At 54.0% G+C, this 21,594-nt stretch overlaps 1 protein-coding gene across 2 annotated transcripts in view; it reads right to left on the bottom strand.

Moving 5' to 3' along the window:
• Positions 1-1,987: 1,987 nt before the first annotated feature.
• The window catches only part of MECP2 (methyl-CpG binding protein 2), a 69,024-nt gene continuing 49,417 nt past the window's right edge, over positions 1,988-21,594 (bottom strand). The window contains exons 1-3 of one of the 2 annotated variants that reach the window (XM_040467424.1): positions 13,262-13,304; positions 12,036-12,090; positions 1,988-11,926 (exon numbers count right to left, since the gene is read on the bottom strand). In XM_040467424.1, coding sequence (XP_040323358.1) covers positions 11,007-11,798 — 792 coding nt within the window. In that variant the 5' untranslated portion in view covers positions 11,799-11,926; positions 12,036-12,090; positions 13,262-13,304 and the 3' untranslated portion in view covers positions 1,988-11,006. Of the gene's footprint in view, positions 12,091-13,261; positions 13,613-21,594 lie in introns of those variants that run through there. The other variant, XM_040467423.1, reaches the window with a different exon arrangement.

The following is a 21,594-nucleotide window of genomic DNA, read 5'->3' as shown; positions in this document are numbered from 1 at the left end:
TCCGCGGAGGCCGCGCCCCTTCGCCCTGTGAGGCAGCCAGGCGGGCTTCCCGGAGGAGGGGCCGCCTGAATGGGGCCCCGAGGGATGGAGGAGCGCGGTTCCGAGCCGTGGGACAAAGGGCGAGGCACGGCCCGGGACACGCCAGACCGGGCTACAGCCGGGCCTTGGGAGAGTCACCGGGAGGTCCCCGCAGGAACTTCTGGCTTCATGTGGGAGGCAGTGCAGAGTCGTCAGAGATCCAGGCAGGGCGAGGTCAGATACGGGCCACACAGAGGACCCCCGCCGAGTCCCGGCAGCTGGCCGGAAGGCCGGGCGCAGGGAGAAGCGTCTGGAAGCTTGCAGGGCAGGCTACCCAGCTCAGGGCATTGTTGCCCACCTCCTCTGCGCTGCATCCTATCTTTTCCGCTCCTTGAGGAACCTGCTCCAGCAACTGTTAGCTCTTTGCGGTGTTTGCAAGTCTTCCTTCTTTGCTGGCCTCTTCCCACTAGCCCATAAAACGTATTTACACCTCTTAAAAACAGGCCTTCAGCTTCCGCCATCCCTCCTCCCTCTGGTGGCCATGCCTCTGGCTCACTTGGCGTTCCCCCCTGCTAGGACCGCAGACTCCAGCCTCTCCCCGGCACCAAGCTCGGCTCCCAGCCCGGCTCCCAGCCTCCTTGAGGTCTTCACCACGTTAGTGTCTCTTGCCCCTTCCCACAGTGGTCTGCAGCCATGGACTTCTTGGGATTCTCTGGCGCTCCTCCATTCCAGCAGCCACTATCCTCCGCTCATTTCCCTGAACATCTCGGGAGTCCGCTTCTTCCCCATAGGCCCATTGCTCTCACTGCTCCCTGCTACCTGGGGGACCTTCGGCCCCTAGCTCCCTCTGGGCAGAGCTGCCTGCTGCCCCTGGGGCATCCTTTTGGAGCCTCTGCACTTGTTTGCCTCCCCCACTAGATGGGGGAAGACCCCAGCAAGCAGCAGCGGTGCCTTCCTCTTTTGTTTCTCCAGTTGGATGCGTGCTTGCAAGGCAACAGGTGTCCTTCCCTGACCCCCCGCCCCCAGTCCCGACCGGTAGTGGGCTCCTCTCCAGGCCGTCCTCCCGACATGGGCCTCCAATGGGAGGCTCTTCCCAGAAGCCACAGCCATTGCCAGCCACACCCTGAGCCCCAGTGGCTTCTCATGGGACAGCCTTTACAAAGACAACCGACTCTGGTGCGGGAAAGCCTCCTGCACGCACACACTGAGCTCTAAGGGAAGAGCAACGCGCTCCTCCTTGCTCACTGCTGTACAGCGGCTCCCAGGACGGGCCCGGCACGCGAGAAACGCTCAGTATACACAGGTCGCATTTCAACCCTTTGTTTTAACATTCAAGGCCAGGATATTGGAGTGCACCTTTTAGCAGCTGTGTCCACATTTGCATGTGAAGCCGGGCTCTGAGCCGTCGTTCCCTCCAGCCCAGCAACAGCCTGCTGAGAACAGCTGCGGCAGGGCGCGCAGCTCCTGAACGCGGGCTTTGCAAAAGGTCTGCACACCCACGGTGATGACAGCGCCCCCTGTGGGCAGGGGGCCAGGTCAGCAGAGGCCTCGGGAGGGTCCTGGGCAGCAGGCACAGGAGGAGCCGCAGCCGGGGGATGGCTGGGTGTTTCCCAAAGCACCTGGACAGAGAAGGCGCCCCCGCCACGGCCCCCAGGAGCGGGAAAGTTGTGCTTCTGTGCAGAAGGCCTGCGGCCCGCTGGCCTCTGGACCTGGGGCACGGTGGGCCGCCCCCGCACCGGGCCCTTCCCGGCCTGCCACCCCAGGGCTCCCTGTCACACGCAGGAGCAGTGTGCCTGGAAGGCGTAGCCTCGGAAGCCAGGGGGAGGTGGTGTATGGAGGGGACTGCTCTTTCCTCCCAAGGCCGTCCTGACAGCGGCTGGCTGTCGTGTTCGGGGGCAGCCAGATGGAATCAGGAGACACCACCGTGCTGTCCTGTGAGCTGTCTGATAATGAAAGCCCAGACCTTGAGTCACTTTCACAGAGAGATTTATCGAGAATGCTAACAGCACAGGATACAGTACTTCCCAACAAAAGGTGCAAACGCGTCACTTAGAAAGGCATGCTGAGTATTCTTTGCTTTCACACGTATTAAAAAACTTACAAAAATAAAATAAAACTGCGTGCTGCCCATCTTTTCAAATAGTAAAAGAACCTCATGAAAAAATCACTTGATTTTACAACAAAAGACACAAACGGACATTTTTATGTAAATTTATAAGGCAAACTCTTTATATAATAAATAGGTTACAGGGATTCAGTGGGGGGGGGTGTTTTTGAAACATATACAGGTACATTCAGACAGGTTTACTGAAATGGTACAAATTTCCTTAATAAATTGCCTTTTGTTTTTAAATATATCAGTGCTTTCAGTCATTTGGCTATACACAAAGAACCTTTTTTTGAACACTACAAAAAAGCAATCAATATTTTTTGTTTTTAAAACAACCTACTTATTTTCTAAAGTAATTGTCCCAAAACACAAAAACCAAAGGTGAATGTGATGGAGGGCTTTTGGAGACATCTCTAACCAAGTCTGTCCTGGGCTGCTCCCCGGCCCGGCCCGCACACACCTCTTTCCCACCCTTGGCCGGGTTTCCGGCTGGAGCTCCTCTGTCTAGGGCGACCGGTGTCACGGCGAATCAGGAGGGGGCAGCCACCCTGCCTGGTTCTTCCCATGTGCAAATAGTCTTGACAGTCAGCATTGTCCTTGCCTTTGGTGGGGGGGGGGGGGGCTGCGTGCTAAGGGAGCACACATCTGTCCCTGTTCCATGAGCCCAGAACAATGGTGTGGGTAACGGCTTTTTTCAGAAGGATCTGGTTTTGCCAAGGAAAGGGAAGCATGAATTTGTCATGCCCAAATTTTGCTGGGGATCAGATGACAGCAAAGAGAGTGCACCCCTCCCCCATCATCAGATCACCCGGGATGGTGAAGAATCTACAGGTCACATGAAGTGTTGTGGACTTTGGGACAGGGTGGGATGTGATGGAGGTGTCCCAAATGGTAATGCCCACCACCTGGCCCGTCCAGGAAGAGCCGCATCGGGTGGAGAGTGGCCATCTGCCCTGCGAACACACACTTGACTCTGTGGCCACAGTGGAGGTCCCCAGGGAGGTGACCACCTTTCGTCTGAGCTGTGCTGCTCGGGCCGGCCCTATCCTCCTCCCGCTGATGCGAGGTCGGCTCTGCCTTCAAAGGGACACCAACCTTGTCTGTCCTTGAAAGTAATGATGATGCTAATAATCTCAGGGGGAAAAAAGGCAACAGAATCCACTGGGTGGAACGAAACCTGGTTTTGCTCTTTGAAAATGGCAACACATCAGCTATTTGGTCCGTTGGTTTAGGCTTAACTTCCTTGGGTGGCTTCTGGCTGATCTGGGCAGGGGTCATCTCTTCGGAACTCCCCTCCTGGGGAAAAAGGACAGCCCCCCTCATCTTGGTCACCATCCCCTCCCTCCAAATCCTTTTGTTTGTAAAGAAAAGGTGTCTAGAAGCATTTGTCTCTGGAACAATTACTTTAAACATGGTTACAATACAGACTTCAGTTCAAACACAGAAGAGATTTACTTAGCAAATTTCCTTTCACCCACCAAAAATTACACAAATATAAGCCTCAACACCACAGTTAAGAGGACCAGTAGAGAGAACCTCATGTTTGGAACACAAAAGGAGAAAGAAAAACCAAACCAAACCCAAACGGAAAAACCCCAGAACAATGGGAGGGTGAAGGAGGAGGGGAGGAGAGCAAACACAGCACACGTTACAGTGTCCGGGTACACGGGAGCCCAGCGCGAGGAAAGGGCTCGGCACACATTGAGTAACAGTCCTGGTGATATTTGGTCATATATTCATCAACTACTGACTCTGGAGCGGCCGTTATTGATTGAAGCAGTGACAAATCAAACGGAAAAGGAGGCCTTGGTAGCAAGGGAAGGAGCAGGCTTCAAGTTCTGCAAGCCTTTTGCACTCCACCGTCCAGCTCCCCAGAAACACTCGACTGGGTGGGCCCTGCTCCGTCCAGGCGGGCGAGAGGTCACCGTGTGAGGCTAACTCGGGCGCTGATTTCAGTCGGAAAGCACGTGCTTTCAGTGGACACATGTGGACACCCACCTGTTAGCGGCAAACACCGGCGGCGACGGCCCCCTCGCCTCGTCTGCCCCCACCCCAGGCTGGGTGGGAAGGACGCTGTGACCCACCGCTAATACTGACCGCAGGCTGGAACCGGCCCCACGCTGGGCCCACAGGCTGCCCCGGCCCGGGGCCTCCGAGGGGCCCACGGCTAGCCTGGCCACCCAAAGGGCTTATGAGCGTTTCTCTTTTGGTTCAGGCCTCAGAAGAAGTACTGATGCAGGGAGGGAAGCTTTTGGCCCTGGTGATTATAATGCTCTCTGCTTTGGAAGAACAAGTTTCTGGGTTTTGTTTTTTTGTTTTTGGTTTTTTTTTGGTGTTTTTTACTTAAAAAAAACGATCAAAAAGAAGTGTTACGGCTAAACTCTAGCGGATATTGCTCGTTAAGAATTACAAAAGCAAATGCGGTTACTCGTAGGACGGGGGAGAAGAGAAAGGGATGTTTCTGGAGTCTTTGCCACCTCCTAGAGGGGACCCGGTGGACTCTCGTATGTGGTTCTGGGGTCCCTGGTGCTCTACCTGGTGCAGCTCACACGTTCAGAGAGGTGACAGGCCCCCCCCAGCTCCCCTCTAGTCTCGGCAAAGCGGAAGCCCTACTGGTGGGGAGGTCTGTTGAGCCGGCCCTCCAAACGCCATCACTCTGACTGCGTCACCGGGAGGGGCGGGGGCGGGGGGTCAGGCCACCCCCCTCCCCGTGGACTCCAGCTGCCCCACCCAGACGACAAAGGGGGCCAGGTGGTGCCAACTACATTCCAGACTTTGCCAGGGCAAGGAAGCGCTCTCGTGCCCACCCGCTGAGGTGAACTGACTCGCACCAGCATCCTGGGACCTTTCTCACGAGCATGGGAGAAACAGTGCAAAACCCGGACGCTGCCCGGAGCCTCCTTAGCTTGGCACAGGGAAGCCCTTAAAAGAAGCGAGGAAAGACCACGGATCTGCTTGGACAGAAGAAGTGACCAGCAGACAGATTTGTAGTTTTTTGTGGTTTTTTTTTGTTGTTTTTTTGTTTTTTTTTGTTTTTTGTTTTTTATTTTCCCTTGTCCTATGCTATGGTTATCAGAAATATTGTAATTAAGCAACAGGTATAATTTTAACAGGTCTTTTTGTGTGTGTGGAGCCACAAGCAAAATGAGTTTATAATTGTGCAATATACAGATATATATATAAAAATTCAACTGCTCTGTGTGTCTAGTTGGAGCATTAAATAAAAGGGACAGAAAAACTAAAAGCGAAGCTAAAAAGCAAAACAAAAGCCCAGGATAGAGACCAAGCAGGCCTATGCGTATAGTCTATAAGGTACTGGATATAATCAGGGTCACCAGGAGGAACAGCTCTGTCACTGGACACACAAACACTGAGGGAGAGGGACTACCAGTGGGCAGGAGCCAAACCTCTTGGCCTTTTCATCTCATTGTCTCTCGCTGCTGAGGACCTGAGAAAAGGGGAGCCGGAAGGGGGCTGGGGAGCAAAGGCAATTTGCAGGTTTCCCGGATGCTCTCAAACTCCAAGGCCGGACTTCCCTTCCAGAGGGTCTCGGTTCCGCCCGGCACCTGTTCTTACACCTGCCGTCCCTCCGGCCCAGGGGCTCTCGCTGGTGAGGGGCGAGGGGGACACGCACCACAGTGGGTGCTCAGGCCACTGTCTTCCCCTCCAACCACAGAAGGAAGGGAGCACCGCTTCACCTAGGCCCCGGGCCCCAGGGAGAGCAGAGCGGGGGAATGTCCTCAGGGCACAGGTCAAGGCTGAAAGGGACACCTCACCCTCACCTTCCTAGTTGCCTGGGCCCTAGGACCCTAGAACTCCCTTTTTCCTGAAAAACCAGCACTTGGGGAGGGCCCTGTCGAGATGAGAAAGGAGCAAAGAACAGGTGGTGCTCGGTGGTGAGGACGTCGCAGGCCTCTGGAGTCAATGGTGAAACTCTGCTTCCCACACCAAGCGCTGGGCTCCTACAGGTCTGGGACCAGGCGGGCGGCCCCACAGGACAGGATGGCCCCGAGTCTCAGACCCAGCAGCTTCAGGCTGGATTCCCCTTTTCCTGCAGCACTCACCACATGTCAGGCCAAGCTCCAAGTTGTTTTAGATCAGCATTTCTGCAAAAGCTTGGTCTTATTCATTCAGCAACATTGAAATGTGGTTTTCTGCCAAATGTTTTCTAGGTTTTCCTTCTGAATTGTCAAGAACAGGTTTCAGTGTTCACTTTTTTTTTTTTTTTTTTTTTTTTTTTACCATTTAATATGTAACTTCAGACCCTGGGGGAGGCAGTATCCTAGCGATTGATAACAATTAGACTATGCCTTTTCTAAAGATCGATAATAGTAGCTGAAAGAGAAAGACGCAAAAATGGAGACTCAACAAACCCCTCCAGAGTGGACGAGTTTACTGATGAAGAGAGCAAAGGGGGGGCCCTTACAGAGAACAGAGTAAGATCAGGAACGCGACACGGTGGGGCCGCAGGGGCACAGGAGCAGGGCTTCTACCACAGGCGGGGCGACGCTGCCATTGCTTGCCCCCACCCCCACCCCCACCCCCACGAGCCAGGACTCCGGGAACTGGCTAGGCAAAGGCCCGCAGGGCTCTAGACATAGCTCGCTTCCTGAGGCCTGGCCCATCAGTCCTAGAATCTGTGTGTGAAACTCCGATCAGGAAACGATTCGGGGTGACACTGGCTAGGAAAGGGTGCGCAAAAGGCTTCTCCAAGAACCGGCACCTGTGACCTTCCCTGGCTCCATCAGCCCCGAGAGCTGGGTGGGAATGCTCTGGAAAGGGTGCACGGAGTTCGGCTGCCGGGCTCTACCTGGGCCCTGCAAGATCCAGTCGGCCCCACCTGGTGAATTCAGTTCATACCTTTTGCTCCTTCCTGCGCTTCGGCTGCTTTATTAAAAGTTACTTAGATGCAGAGGTCCTGTCAGCTAGAGAAACCCCTTTCCCTCTAAACATGGCAGTTTGTTTCGGACTAGTACCCTCTTTCACACCCCCGTCACAGCAGTGAAAAGCTGGGCAGAGGAGCAGGTGACAAGTTGGGGCTCCTCCGGGTCCCAGTGCCACCACTGGTGGCCTCGAGCCAGGAAGGGTGCCCTTGAAGACTGTTGCCCACACCTGCATGGGGTCTCAGGAGTAGAAGCCAGGTGCTGGCTGTGGCCAGGGTCCCCGGGCCACCACCACGGCTTGTACCCTCCAGGAAGTTGAGGGGCTGGGGTCCTTGGGTAGTTTGGCACTGACGGACTTGGGGAACAGGGCATTTCTAGGTGTGTCCTGTGCCTTCTGATGTGGGAATACAGCAGCGGCAGAAGGGAGCTGTCTTAGAGCCTGGCTGTGGCTCAGTGCCCTGCTTCACTACAGTGTCAAGGCCAGCAATTCCACTGGTTAGGGCAGGCCCACCAGTGGGCAGGGCAGAGCTGGGCTAGGCATTGTGGGAGGAGCTCGAGGGCCTATGGCATTCTGTTGGGAGAGGAGGTAGTAACTAACAACTAGAACGAGGGCTGGGGTGACTGAAAGGGACTCTGTGACCTAGCCCCACAGACAGGTATCTAAAAGCTGTTGGTTAATTTCTGTACTCTTCACACAGTCCCTAAAAGATGCCCCCAATCTTCGGGGTGGCCGAGTACACACAAAATTGAGGTCACACCCCCAAACTGGGCTGGACACAGCTGGTGAGAATCCCATGGCCTGGCTTTCCCTCCAACCTCCTATCAACCTGACCCAGGACAGGGGTGGCATGGGAGCTGCAGGGCCCCTGCCTGCCAGGGCGACAAACCACCACGGCGACCTGCTTAATGGTGACTTACTCGTGGTGCTTTTATTAGGTGCAGAAGAGGGAATGTGGAGGAAAGGGGAGAAGGAGAGAAAACCCTACAGAGCCCCAGGCGCTGCCTGCGGCTTTGGAACTGTAAGGAGAAGCAGCCGGGGAGTGAGGGGCTGCAGGTCAGGCCGGGCAGAAGGAAAATGACACTTGAAACGCTGTGCCCTCAACCACCAACACCCAGGCAGCCCCTGAATGGTCCTGGGTGAAAGGGGGGGGCATGGTGGGCCCCACGCTCGTCTTCCCAGGACCAGATGGTACTGAGCTGATGGGGAGGCCAGCTCTTGTCTTGACACTGGTTCCAGGAGTCACATTCCACTGGACTAAGTGTAATGCATAAAAACCCAACCGACCAGAACGGACAGTGTCTCCACGACAAACTGGCCGGACGCTGTACTCGCGTGGATAGGCATCCTTTGTGGGTGCCGGGAATGCGAGGCTACTTCGGGGTCAGGAGCCTTTTGTCCTTGAAGGAAGAGGGGTCCTGAAGGACTCGCCTCCTCCTCCAACCACCCCCCCCTTCCCTTCCTGGGGAGGAGTCAGAAGTGAAGCCCAGAGGGTCGACAGCAGAGCGGGTCTGGTTGTGGGACTTGCTTTTGCAGCATAGGGGAATGGGTACAGAAACACTACGAAGGCCAACTATGATTCTGCAAACAGAATGGGGGCAAACTCCCTTGCTTCTAACCATTCCGGAAGAGACAAACGCGATTTTTTCTTAAGCTACTGATTGGAACTGTCAACTATGGTTCCTGATCACTAAGGACTGGCAAGGAAGTGCTAGACGGTTTTTAGGATGTTTCACTCCTTCATGGTTACACCGCAGTAAGGAAGCCAGGGGACAATAACTGAAATACACGAGACAACACGCACTTGACAGTTCATGGCAGCAGCTCGCATGGGACGTGCTTGTGGGTGTTTCTGGAAGCATAAGACTGCTGTCTCATTTGCTACTTTGATAAGGTACTTCTCAGTTGGACAGATTTAGATATAAGAGACATCTCTGTAAACACAGAAAAGGATATACCAATATGATGAAGATATGCAGCTAGATAAGGACTTCCTGAACAGAGAATGAGGGGATGGGGTCCTAAATGGAGACTGATCAAGGAACACCCACAGCAAAGCCAAGCCTCTAAGCCCCCACACCACAGCCCTGGCACAGAGGTGGAAACCTGGGGTGGGCTGGCCCCACCCAGTCTCCGGCAAGCAAAAGCCACACATTTTCCATCAGAAGAGAACTCGTGGTTAACTCAGAGGAGGAGCGGAGGGGCCAGGGGGCTAGGTGCTGGTCCCGGCCCAGATCTGGGGCACCTACATTCCTTCCCACCTGCTGCCTTGTTGCACTGCACTGTGCTAGCCGGGCCTGGAGGAGGCCAAGGTCAGGGCTGGGTTACTCAATGACTCTGGCAGGCCAAGGGGGCCTCTGTGCTACCCTCAGCTCCCAAATCCAAATCCGCCCAACTTCTCCTGCCTGTTTCTCTCAAGTAGAAGGTTCAGAAGGCCCAGAATGCAGGGTCTGACCAGGGAAGGGAGCTCCCTACAAGAGCAAGATTGTGCTGCTCTCTTGCCCTTCAGAGAAGCCAAGGTGCTAGGGCCAGGTGGACTCGGCAGAGCCCAGGGCTTCTTCAGGGCTCAGAACAGGGTGCGGCTGGGGCTGGGGCTGGGGCTGGCAGTGGGAAGGCCAAGGGCAGGGTGAGATCTGGGGGACTGAGCTGACCAGCATCAACTCAGGTAAAGTTGGGAGACTGTGGGTACCTGGCGCAGAAGGGATGAACGAGGAGGGAAGAAATGAAAGGGTGAATGAGAGAAGGCAGAAATGGAAGGACAGAAAAGAAACCAATCAGGAAGTCCTTATAAAATTGCAGCAAACACTTAGAGTTTCGGAGCTTCGTGGGAACCCTATGTGCTGAGCCCACTTTAAAACAAGCGCAGGTATATACAGATCCAGGTAGTTCTAAACACCGTCACGTCTGGTGGCTTGAGGGACAAAGTGTCACCAATTCAAGCCAGTTTGCTCTCAGAGCATGTTTGTTTTGAAGTGGGAACATGAAGACTCAATAGTGCAAATAGTTCTACGCTGTCCCTAAAGGAGTAGAATTGGAAAGTTTTGGAAGAACATTTTCCCCTCCTTTCCCCTGTCCACTAGGCCTCTGTCTACCAGTCACAGACTGCTCTGAGCGACTAGGAATTCCATCGGCCCCACTGCTCTCTGCCACCCGGAGGAGTAGGGGCCAGCCTGCCCGCGCCCTGTCCTGCGGCTTCCACGGCCTCTCTCTAGCGCCACCCACTGGAGGACGGCCCCCCCGGCTGTCCTCTCTCCTGCGGCTCAGGCCAATCTACACCCAGCAGCTCAAGGACTGACTCCCTCCTAGCCATGCCGGAACTGGAGCGAACAGGTGCTTACTTCCCTGTTCTGTGAAATGTCCTAGTCGGTTTTGGATTGGGGCTGGCGTGGGGCCAGATTTGTGCCACCATGGGTGAGATCACACAGGCTGTAGCCACTGGCCATCTCTGTCTTTTTCTCTAAAGAATCCAACTGTCTCTCCTGCCTCACACCTCCTTGTCCCAATGTGGGTGGGGAACTGGGGTATAGGGGTGGGGCAGGGGAGGGGGAGAGGAGAGGGCAGACTGGGGCACCAATGGCACCGGCACCGAAAAACGGGCGTGTCCTCTCAAGCACTCACTGTCCCTAATGACCACACAGGGGGGAGGTCCGGGTGGGAGGGGAGGTGCAGGCACACCCTAAGAAGCCTGGTCAACAGCTTGTCTGGTCAGTAGTATCTGCAGCAAGCCTTGTTGAAGGAGCCTAGTTTAGAAAAGTGCAAAGCTACTTCTGGCCCTGGTTAGGTCTTCAACCTGACTGTGCTTGTCGGTAAGAAAAACATCCCAATGCTCCAACTACTCCCACCCTGAAGCCACGAAACTCTAAGTTTACTGAAAGAAAAAAAAATATTTTTTATTTCAGTTAATCGGGAAGCTTTGTCAGAGCCCTACCCATAAGGAGAAGAGACAACAGCTGCCTTTATTCTTGTTGGTTTGCTTTGCAATCCGCTCTGTGTAAAGTCAGCTAACTCTCTCGGTCACGGGCGTCCGGCTGTCCACAGGCTCCTCTCTGTTTGGCCTCGGCATGGAGGACGAGACAATGTCTTTGCGCTCTCCCTCCCCTCGGTGTTTGTACTTTTCTGCGGCCGTGGCAGCGGTCGCGACCGCGGGCTGAGTCTTAGCTGGCTCCTTGGGGCAGCCGTCGCTCTCCAGCGAGCCTCCTCTCGGCATCTTCTCCTCTTTGCAGACGCCGCTGCTCAAGTCCTGGGGCTCAGCGGGGCTGGCGGGGTCCTCGGAGCTCTGGGGCTCGGGCGGGGGCGGGGGCGGGGGCGGAAGCAGCGGCGCAGGCGCCTTCGGGGGCTCCGAGTGGTGGTGGTGGTGGTGGTGCTCCTTCTTGGGGGGCGAGGAGGCGCTGCTGCCGCGCCCCTTGGGGCTGCTCTCCTTGCTTTTCCGCCCGGGGCTTTTGCAGGTCTTCAGTCCCTTTCCGCTCTTCTCGCCGAGGGTGGACACCAGCAGGGGCTTCACCACCTCCTTCACCTCGATGCTGACGGTCTCCCGGGTCTTGCGCTTCTTGATGGGGAGCACGGTCTCCTGCACGGACCGGATAGAAGACTCCTTCACTGCTTTCTTTTTGGCCTCCGCAGCGGCGGCCGCCACCACACTACCTGGCTTTCGGCCCCGCTTCTTGGGGATGGCCTGGGGGTCGGCCTCGGCTTTTCGCTTCCTGCCGGGGCGTTTGATAACCATGACCTGGGCTGACGTGGTGGCCCCACCCCCTTCGGCCTTGCTCCCCGGCGAAGCTTGAAAAGGCATCTTGACCAGCAGCTTCCCGGGACTTTTCTCCAGGACCCTTTTCACCTGCACACCCTCTGATGCTGCTGCCTTGGGTCTCGCAGTGCCGCTCCCTTTGGGGCGTCCCCGACCTCTGCCAGTTCCTGGAGCTTTGGGAGATTTGGGCTTCTTAGGTGGTTTCTGCTCTCGCCGGGAGGGGCTCCCTCTCCCAGTTACCGTGAAGTCAAAATCATTAGGGTCCAGGGAGGTGTCGCCTACCTTTTCGAAGTACGCAATCAACTCCACTTTAGAGCGAAAGGCTTTTCCCTGGGGACTGTGGGAACAAATGGAGAGACACAAAGAATGATTAGAAGCTTCCACAGGAATGTCAGATATGGGGCAGAGCAGAATGTGGTGAACTCTCCGACAGGATGCTCTGCAGCTACGACCTGCCTGATGGTGCTATTGAGCGAGAGGCCAGTCACATTAGAGGAGAGCCAAACGGGCTAAAACAGAGGGGCGCGGCCACAGTCAGGTCGCGCTGGGTGGTGGTGGGCCCCTTTAGGGCGTGCTCCAGTGACAGAACAGCTCAGTGCTGGCTGCTCTCTGGCTCTTGCCTGGATGCCCCTGACGATCCGTCTGCCACCAAGGCCCCTCCTCTGGCCGCCCCCCAAAGGGGCCAGGCCTAGGGACCCTCTTGAGCCACCAGGCTGGGGCCTACCCTGCTGGCTGGTGCCTGGGTCCAGTCAGTAAGTAGAGCACTCCTCTGTCTGAACCTGGACATGCCGCTTAGCCTCTCTGGGATCAGTTTCCTCATCTGTCAATAGGGTAACGCTTTGCTCACCCTTCTCAGAGTTGTTGGAATCAAACGAGGTTGTCTGCAAATGTCCTTCAAAGTCTGTTAACCTTTTCTGGATCGTCTAAGGGCCAGAACTGAAATGCACTACTCATTCAGTCTTCCTCTGAAGCTCTGGCTTGGAAGTTACTCTGTTTCAATAGAAAATGCCCAACGACCAGCCCGAAGCTGGACAAATGCACAAAGGACAGCTGGAAAGGCACATGGTGCTCACTTGTGTCTCTCCCCGGAAGCCCTGTCAGAGAGCTCACCTTTCCCAATGTGATCCACAGAGTGGACCAAGCCCCGTCAACTCCAACCCTCGCTGTGGCCCTGGGCAGGCCCTACTGCTATGCCATCTTCAGACAAGACCCAAGGGCTGGTGGGGTAAAGTCACGCCCTGCTACCCTGTGCATGTCTCACTCAGGGCAGTGATCTCTGCACACGGTCATTCCAAACCTACCTGGTTGGGCCCGCAAGTGGTGTTCATTAGGGAAGTCCCCCCTCCCCGGACCCAAGATAGGGTGATGCACACACATTTTCCTGATCGACAAGCAATGAAGAGCTGCCGCTCTTAAGGGATCCCCATTGGTTTCTTAGCACCTGCCCCCCGCCTCCTGCCTACCCAGCCTTCCCTGCTCTGCAAACGACACGAGTTGCCCTTACTTACTTGATCAAATACACATCATACTTCCCAGCGGAGCGGCCAGATTTCCTTTGCTTCAGCTTTCGGGTCCAGCCTTCAGGCAGAGTGGGATCGTCATACATGGGTCCCCGGTCACGAATGATGGAGCGCCGCTGTTTAGGGGAGGCAGAAGCTTCCGGGACGGCTGGGGCTGTGCCTGACCCTTCTGAGGTCTCCGCTTTGCCTGCCTCTGCTGGTTCAGCAGAGTGGTGGGCGGGTGGCTGCAGGGGCTCATGCTTGCCCTCTTTGTCTTCTTTCTTATCCTTCTTCACCTTTTTGAACTTCAGAGGTTTGTCCTTGAGGCCCTGGAGATCCTGGTCTTCTGACTTTTCTTCCCTGAAGTGTTAAATAAGTATGTAAGCATCACAGGGAACACAACAGCAGTCTGTAGAAAACGTCAGCATCGGCAGGCCTGGAGCACGCCGGCGCGGGTGGGGCTCTGAGAGACAGGGCCACTCCCCGCCAGCCAGCCGAAGCTCATTGGATCTTGACGCCTTTTCCCTTCAGGAGGTCTTTGGGGGCTTTGGGCTTTGCCCCCCTGCTGTGACCACTGTGAGGCCTTCTGCCCCACGCCCACCCCTAGCATGCAGGACAGTAAACAGCTTGTACAGGTGGCATTCTTCTGGATAGAAACACCATGTGGCTTCTTAGTACACTGCCTTGGAAGAGGCCACTTTACAAGCCGTGCCCAGGGGCCTCTGGGCTTGCTGGCTAACAAGAGGCCCTTGGCTGCCGGAGAGGGAGCTGCCCACCCAAAACGTGGGCAGGGCTACTCTTCATGAAGGCCTGGCTTGGGTGTTACTATGGCCTCTGTATTTTAGATTTTTCTCCCATGCGTGCTTGACCAAAAGCAATTGTGGGGCACAGGACGACTCGCTGATGGTGACACAGCCTAGCGCTACCCCCCCCGGGGAGGTGGCACACAGCACAGTGCTGTGGTAAGAACACGCAGGTTTGGAGCCAGCCAAGCTGAGCTCAAACCCTGACTTGGCAATTTCTAAACATGGACCTGAGCAAGTGACCTCAACATCCCATACCTCAGTTTCCTCATCTCAACAATAGGTACCAACACCCCAGAGGCACTATATAAAGACTGGCCAACTCGGGCAATCGCAAACGGTTGACATTCCCTTATAACACAGGACCGCCTCGACCAACGACCACCCAACGACCACCAGAACGGAGGGGCAAAGACCAAGGCACAGAGGAGCACCCTCCCCACTCCTCCTCAACTGGCAGAGCTCCTTCCCCATACTTTGGCTCCACCTGGCAGGGTCCCTTCCTTGTGTGTGTCAGAAATGATCACCACGAGGCCCTGGGCCCTGGAATCAGAGCCTGGCCACGATGTTCTCAGGCAGGGCTTAGAGGGCTGGAACATGACCCGGGGCCGGGGAGGCTTGGGAGGAATTGTGGGCTCGGGATCGGCTGTCTGCTGGTCTCTCAGCAATTCATTCTAGAAAAGAATCAGACTATTCCTGTCCTCAGTATCTTAGCCCTAGAGCTGTCCGGTCCCATATGGCTTGTGTCAGCACTGGTCACTGCCTCACGGCCGGTCTGCCCCAAGCAACTTCCCCCTTGTTCACACAGGGGAGACTCCAATGAAGGCACTGTGGTGTGCAATGCAAACCTGATTCAAATGATGTGGGTAAGTTGCCAAAGGCATGTTAGTATCAGGACTTGGCACCATTAGGACATGCCTTTTTTGAACAGCTCAAGTCAGGGGTAGGGAGACAGGCTCACCCCTGAGATTCTCCCCATCCTGGGTCCTCCTCTGAGCCTGGCTCTGAGCCTGGCTCTCACGGTCACCCTGATTCAGTCCAAGGCCCGTAGGAGACTTTTTCTTGCTGAAAAGTGAGGGTCCCTAGCCTGTTACAGCACAGAGCTTAGTTTTCCATTTTCACAGTCTTAGCTTCCCAGCAGGAAATGAAGAAGGATCCTGGGAAGCTGGGCGTGGCCTGCAGCCCACCATCACATAGGGGAGAAAGGGAGCTTGTCAGCATCAGAGTGGTGGATGGACTGGAACAGTCACTTTCACAGAGTCTACAGGGGCGCTGCTGAAGGCCAGGGCTGCTCCCTGGAAGCTGAACAGTCTTGGAGTCAAAGAACAACACTGCACCCGTGGGAAAGGTCTGGCTTCTTCAGAATACTCACTTATATTCCCCAAATAGTTTAACCACTGTAAGGTCACGTACAAACCACATGTCCCAGGAACTCCTCTTAGATACAATCAAGGGTGTCGATGCCATCAATGGCAATCCCTTCTAGAACTCTATCCTCAAGAGACACTCCCAGAAATGCAAAACACAATAGGTGTCGGTTATTTGTAACGGCATTATTTTTCGTGGCCCGATACTGCAGACAACTCAAGACAGCTGCCAGCAAGGATGTGAGGAATGGGCAACACCATGGCCACAGCGTGGAGAGCCATGCAGCTGGAGAGGGTGGAGCCCCTGCAGATCGCCTACAGATCGATGGATCATAGGCCGCCTTTCGCCTTTCACGTGATCAATGAGGTAAGAAGCGCTTCCTAGTCCTGGGTGGGTGCGAATGAGGGAAGGTACAGGCACAAGGTAAGACATCTTGGAATCACGTACGAGCTTACATCATAACCAAAATGAAAATGAAAATAAGAGGTGACAAAACCATACTATATTGAATACAAACACAAACAAATGAACTGTGTATCAAACTGACAACATACCGCAGAGAAAAGATTTATTTCAAATATCTCTGACCACAGTGCTCTGCACATCCTTGGTGGGATATATCTAAGACCGAGTATGACACGTCAGGGGCAGGGAATGCACCCTGTGTCCATGGAGGGAACCAGGCCAGCCCCTGGGAGAAGTGGGTGGTTGTGGTTCTGAGGTGGCCTGTGGGGGTGGAAAGGCAGGGGAGTGCTTAGAAGGAGAAAGGGAAAGTCAAAGGACACAGGGGCTGGCTGGAAGGGATCCTTGCACTAGATGACACTGTGGCAAGGGGAGTATCCAAAAGAACACACTGACTGGAACACAATGAGGGACAAAAGAGAGAAAAGCCTACAGGAGGCAAGGGGGCAAGCCATATGGCTATGTGCCAGAAGGTTCTGGGCAGCAGAGAGGCCTCAAGAGAGATGTGGAGGGCTTTGTCAGGTTGCTACTGGGGCGCCTTGGGTGGGGGGTGGGACGAGGGCTCTTATCTTCAAAGGATCACTCTACTTTTCGATCAGAGCAGACTGTGGGGAGGCCAGAGAGGAAAGCAGGGAAGACCCGTGAGAAGCCTGTCTTTTTAAATGTTTATTTATTTTTGACAGACAGAGCACGAGCAGGGGAGGGGCAGAGAGAGGGAGACGCAGAATCCGAAGCACATTCTAGGCTCTGAGCTGTCAGCAGAGCCCGACATGGCGCTCGAACCCATGAACTACGTGATCATGACCTGAGCCGAAGTTGGCTGCTCAACCAACTGAACCCCCCAGGCGCCCTGAGAAGCCTGCTCTTGCAGTGGTCTCCTTGTGGCCCAGGGTGCAGACAGCAGAGGGTCTAGGATGTGATGAGGGGTGGAACGACAGAGCTGATAGGCAGGCTGGTGTGGGTGAGGGGAGGGGATGAACTGAGGATCATGGCCAATGCCTAGGAGGATGGTGGTGCCACTGACTGAGGACAGGGAATCCTGGGCCAGGAACAGGGGCTGGTTATAGCCACCTTGACAGAGGTTCAAGGAGAGGAGAACGTAGCTCTTTGATACTAGTCACAGAGGGGAGACCAAGCTGTGCCCAGACTCTGACTCGGGCCCAAGTGAACTGTTCGGGTTTTTTAAAAAAGCTTTTTATTGTGATAAAACAGTTATAACATAAAATTTACCTTTAAACCCTATCTAAGTGCATAATAAACAAACTTTTTTTTTTTTAAGTAGGTTTCACGCCCAGCGTGGACCCCAATGCAGGGCTTGAACTCATGACCCTGAGATCAAGACCTGAGTCGAGATCAAGAGTTGGACGCTTAACTGACTGAGCCACCGAGGTGCCCCATAAACGAACTTTTAATAGCACCAAAGCTGAGGAATAAAAGGGCCTTTAACTCTGTGATATTTTGGTTCTTTTATTTTTAAAAAATGTTTATTTTTGAGAGAGTGAGCGACAGAGCGAGTGTGTGTGCGCCTGCAAGCAGGGGAGGGGCAGAGAGTGAGGGAGACACAGGATCTGAAGCAGGATCCGTGCTGGCAGCAGAGAACCCGAAGCAGGGCTCGAACTCACAAACCGTGAGATCATGACCTGAGCCGAACTCGGACACTTAATCGAATAAGCCACCCAGGTGTCCATATTTTAGTCCTTTTAAGTTAAAATTCTGTGAAGCAGCTATGACAATATGGTGATTTTCAATTCTGTGCACTGAGGTGCACACAGGTGTTGGCTACTTTATTTTGACTGCTACTTCTCTACAAAAACAAATGATAAAAGCCCACAAAGAAGCCTGGAGGCCATTCCGCTGGGCGTGGACTGGAGGTAAAAATGCAAAACAGGTAATCCACCTGCTCAGTCTTAGGGTGCCCCAACTCCCTAAGGCCTCCCCACCAGGGGTTTATGGGGTTTGCTGAAACACATACTTTTTCAGACACCAAACGGCCCTCTTTATCATCCCGTGAATCAGACCACTTATATATGCATGCACACACACAATCTTGAGATGAGAACGGAGCGAGCACCTAGTTCCCAAGTTCATATATTCTGGAGTTGAGAATACCCTCATAAAAGCCACCCACCCAACTCTTCAGGGTTACAGATGCAAAGGAAGTCCAACCACACAAGACAACTCATCTGAGGTCACAGTTGAGTTGATGTGTGTTCATCAACCACCCTTGCCTTGAGCCGGACTCTGCCAGGGGGTGGGACGTCAGAGCAGAATTAACATCATTCTTTGGTCTTCAAGAGCCCTGTTTAGTCAGGGGGACAACGAAGTAACAAAAAAACAGTGGCAGCCTTCCCGGCTCCAGGCACAGGGGAAGCCCAGAGATGGGGATTCCCCGGAGGAGGAAGGCCTGAGCTGGGTTTCGGGGCTGATGGAGCTCCACCAGCTGGCAAGAAGGGCTCAGGACAGGCCAGCGATATCGACAGCCCCATCCTTAGGAGGAGGAGCGACTAACGACGCCTATCCTGTGTAAGCAATGTCTCTGGACTGGCCCCTTTCTCATCTTCTTCTGGGTTAAGATGGCACTTCTGAGAAGCCGTCCCTACTCCTGCCCCACCCCCCAATCCCATGAGCAAGAACGCCCTACGCACCCCAGTGTACATGGAATACACCACTATGTAGGTCAATGCCCCCTAGACAGCGTGTGCCTTCTTAACCATCATCTCTCCACTCGATGCACAGGGCCAGGCACAGGAGTGCCAAGTGGCCACCACAACCCAGACGCTGTACTACCTATGCTTCTTTTGATGGCTGTATCCCTTTGACTAACAGCTTTGACGAGCACGGGCTAGCTTAACAACCAAGCAGGCACGCTCTGAGTAAGCGAATAAATGATGAGTTTGGGTGCTACTGTAGCCTGCTGAGTGCTGGCGGGTTGGAGCTGGCAGGGGACGAGGCTGGGGCAGTCACAGTGAGGGCCTGGGAGCACAGGCAGTGACAGTCTATGGTGATGGGGAGGGTGGGGTCACGGGGGCAGCAGTATGGAGGATGGCTACACTGGGAGGATGGGCTCTAGGCTTCCAAGGAACAGCATCAGGTCTGTAGATGCTCCTCCTGTGCAAACTACGTAAAATGCTAGACCGAACGTCTTCTAGAAGACACTGGAGAGACACTTTAAAAAGTTTTACCTGCACTTGCAAGCTGGTGAAAAAGCAAGGAATATACGGTTTAAAGAGTAAGGGAAGGAAGGTAGGGGATCCTGTTGTACGGAGAAATCTGGCAGGCGCCCCCCTTAACAGGTGATCAAACTGAGCACCACTGGCCATGGCAGAAGTGCCATGCAGGAGGACCATCAACACTGTCCCATCCTGCAAGAAGAGGTAACTAAGGTCATAAGGAAACAACTGGAAGAGTCCAAAGAGAGGGGGGCATTCCACCCAACTGTGGAACTGGACCCTTCAAAACCGTCTGCGGCCTGGAAGAAAAAGTTCGGGAGCAGCTCCCAATTAAAGAGGACAGACAGCATGAGGCAACAAGCGATCCGGTACCGGCCCCTGGTTCGAAGGCACTAAATGGGTAGTAATGGGGCATGTGGGGAACATGAAGATGGTCCCATGTTAGCACGGCGCCAAACTCCTGAGGGTCAAAGTGCACCGGATGCTCTTAGGAGTGTGATGCAGCGGCCGTGACTCAGGGAAACGCATGGTACTGACACGGCAGCACGGTTGAAAAGGGGTGTGCGGAAGACATCCGTGTCACCGAAGCTGTGCTGGTTGACAGCAATATTCTGAAGCAGTTTCGGGCAAGCTTTCTAACAATGAAAGGGAACACCTTCACATTACACGAATACATTAAGAGGGACAGCTGGAATCCCTGTGGAAGTGCCTTTGTTTAGTGGCTCAAAGGCCCACGATGTTTTCCACAGTGTTATGCTCTATATGGTGAAGCTGTGAGCGTGAATGAAGGGAAGGTGTCAAGATATTTTCCGGTGTTTTTAAAAAAAATCCTTGCTGAAGGCAGCCCTGCCTAGGACCCTACTTTAAATGTCAAAAGAACTGTGCGGTAGAATCTGTGTCTCATGTGCAAAGCAGCACAAATCTGGGGGTCACGGCGAAAAGGGTCAGCTGATGGCAATGCTGGGCGCAAATGCCAGCAGGGACCTCAGTGTGCCCTGGTGTTCTGTGTTTCAATGAAAATTTTAGCCAGAATCATCTCTGGTGTCGTCAGCAAGCCCTGGTTACCAAATCACATAGGTTCGGCGTGGTATACCCCACGCATTTTTCCCCATAACAACTCTTTTTATTGTGTCATTTGTAGAACACGGGATTTTTTTTTTCCAGAAATGCACATATCACATTGGAACAGAAAGGCCTTCACTAACCTTAAGTATCTACGAAGCATGAAAAGCTCTTGAGTAATAAAACATTATCTAGTAATTGTGCTGCTAGAACGCAAACATTAGATCCAATCTTTTCTTTGATCTGGTGAAAGAAAATCAGAGTTGCAGGAATCTTGTTTTCGAGCCAAATAACTGTATCCCAAGGGATTTGATGGTGAGCACTGCCTGTACTTTGATAACGGAAGGAACCTACAGTAACCCTGCGGAAGACCGCTCTGGGAAGCTGCACCCGGCACTCGTTTGGCCCCAGACTCCTGTACATTACAGGGGTGCAGGCAACCAACGGTTGGCAGGTGTGGCTGGCCCAACAACTGAGACTGAGGAAGGACTACTCAGTCCCCAAGGCTTTCGGATTACAAAAGAAAAGGCTACAAAGCCAGGTGAAAGCAGCGGCTGAAAGGTGCTTTTCACCTGAATTGGCATCCAGCTCCCTCCAAAGTGAGCTCCAGGGAACCTTCCAGAGGCACAGCAATATCCCGGTCCAATCTCAGTCGTGTTCGCATGGGGCCAATGTCAGGATATGGCATTTCTCAGCACGTTTCATTTCTAGTCACCCATTCCCCTGAGTTGCAGAAGGAGCCCAAGTGTCACAGTGGGGCCGCGACCCATGAGGGCAAGGTGGTGGCTACTTCCTCAGGCGAAAGGCCAGGCAGCAGAGGAGACAGAAAAGGCCTTCTGGCAGGGGCTGCTTCCACCCTGCAGCGTCATTCACTCGGTGCTTCCAATCCTTCCTACCCTCGGTCTGAGCCGCAGAACCTCAGAATCGAGGCGGCTTCTCTGCATGAATCAATAAAGGCAGCAGCACTCTGAGATGCCAGCTTCAGCCCCTTTGCAGATCTGAGAGAAATCAAACTGGCACTGGGAGAGAGTCTCAGTGGTGTCTGGGGAGCAAAAGAGCAAATGGGGTTCCGCTCAAAGGCTATAGCCATAGAACCTGAAGTTCAGTGGCTCTGAATTCAGTGTATTTTTTCAATACCCCAGTTTTCAGAAGATGCAAGAGAAACCGCCTATGTTTTCAAAAACTAAATAAAATACAGCTCTTGACAGTCAAAGGGAGAATCTTCCCCAAGTGATGGCCCCTGGTGCCACACACTAGCTCTCCTCTTCACAGCACGAGGCCGTCACACGTGGGCAAAGACAAGCAGGGCCCCACCAACACTGCTGCTGTGGAGAACAGGCAGGCGGCAGCTCCTGAAAAGGTCCAACATGGAGTTCCCACATGACCCAGCAAGTCCGCTCTAGGTGTAGACCCAAGAGAACTGAAAACAGAGACCCGAAGAGATATTTATACACCTGTATTCACAGCAGCATGATTC

This window comes from Herpailurus yagouaroundi, unplaced genomic scaffold (assembly GCF_014898765.1).
Source record: "Herpailurus yagouaroundi ecotype Mexico unplaced genomic scaffold, PumYag 67493, whole genome shotgun sequence".
NCBI lineage: Eukaryota > Metazoa > Chordata > Mammalia > Carnivora > Felidae > Herpailurus > Herpailurus yagouaroundi.
This window is presented reverse-complemented; position numbering and strand designations above follow the sequence as displayed.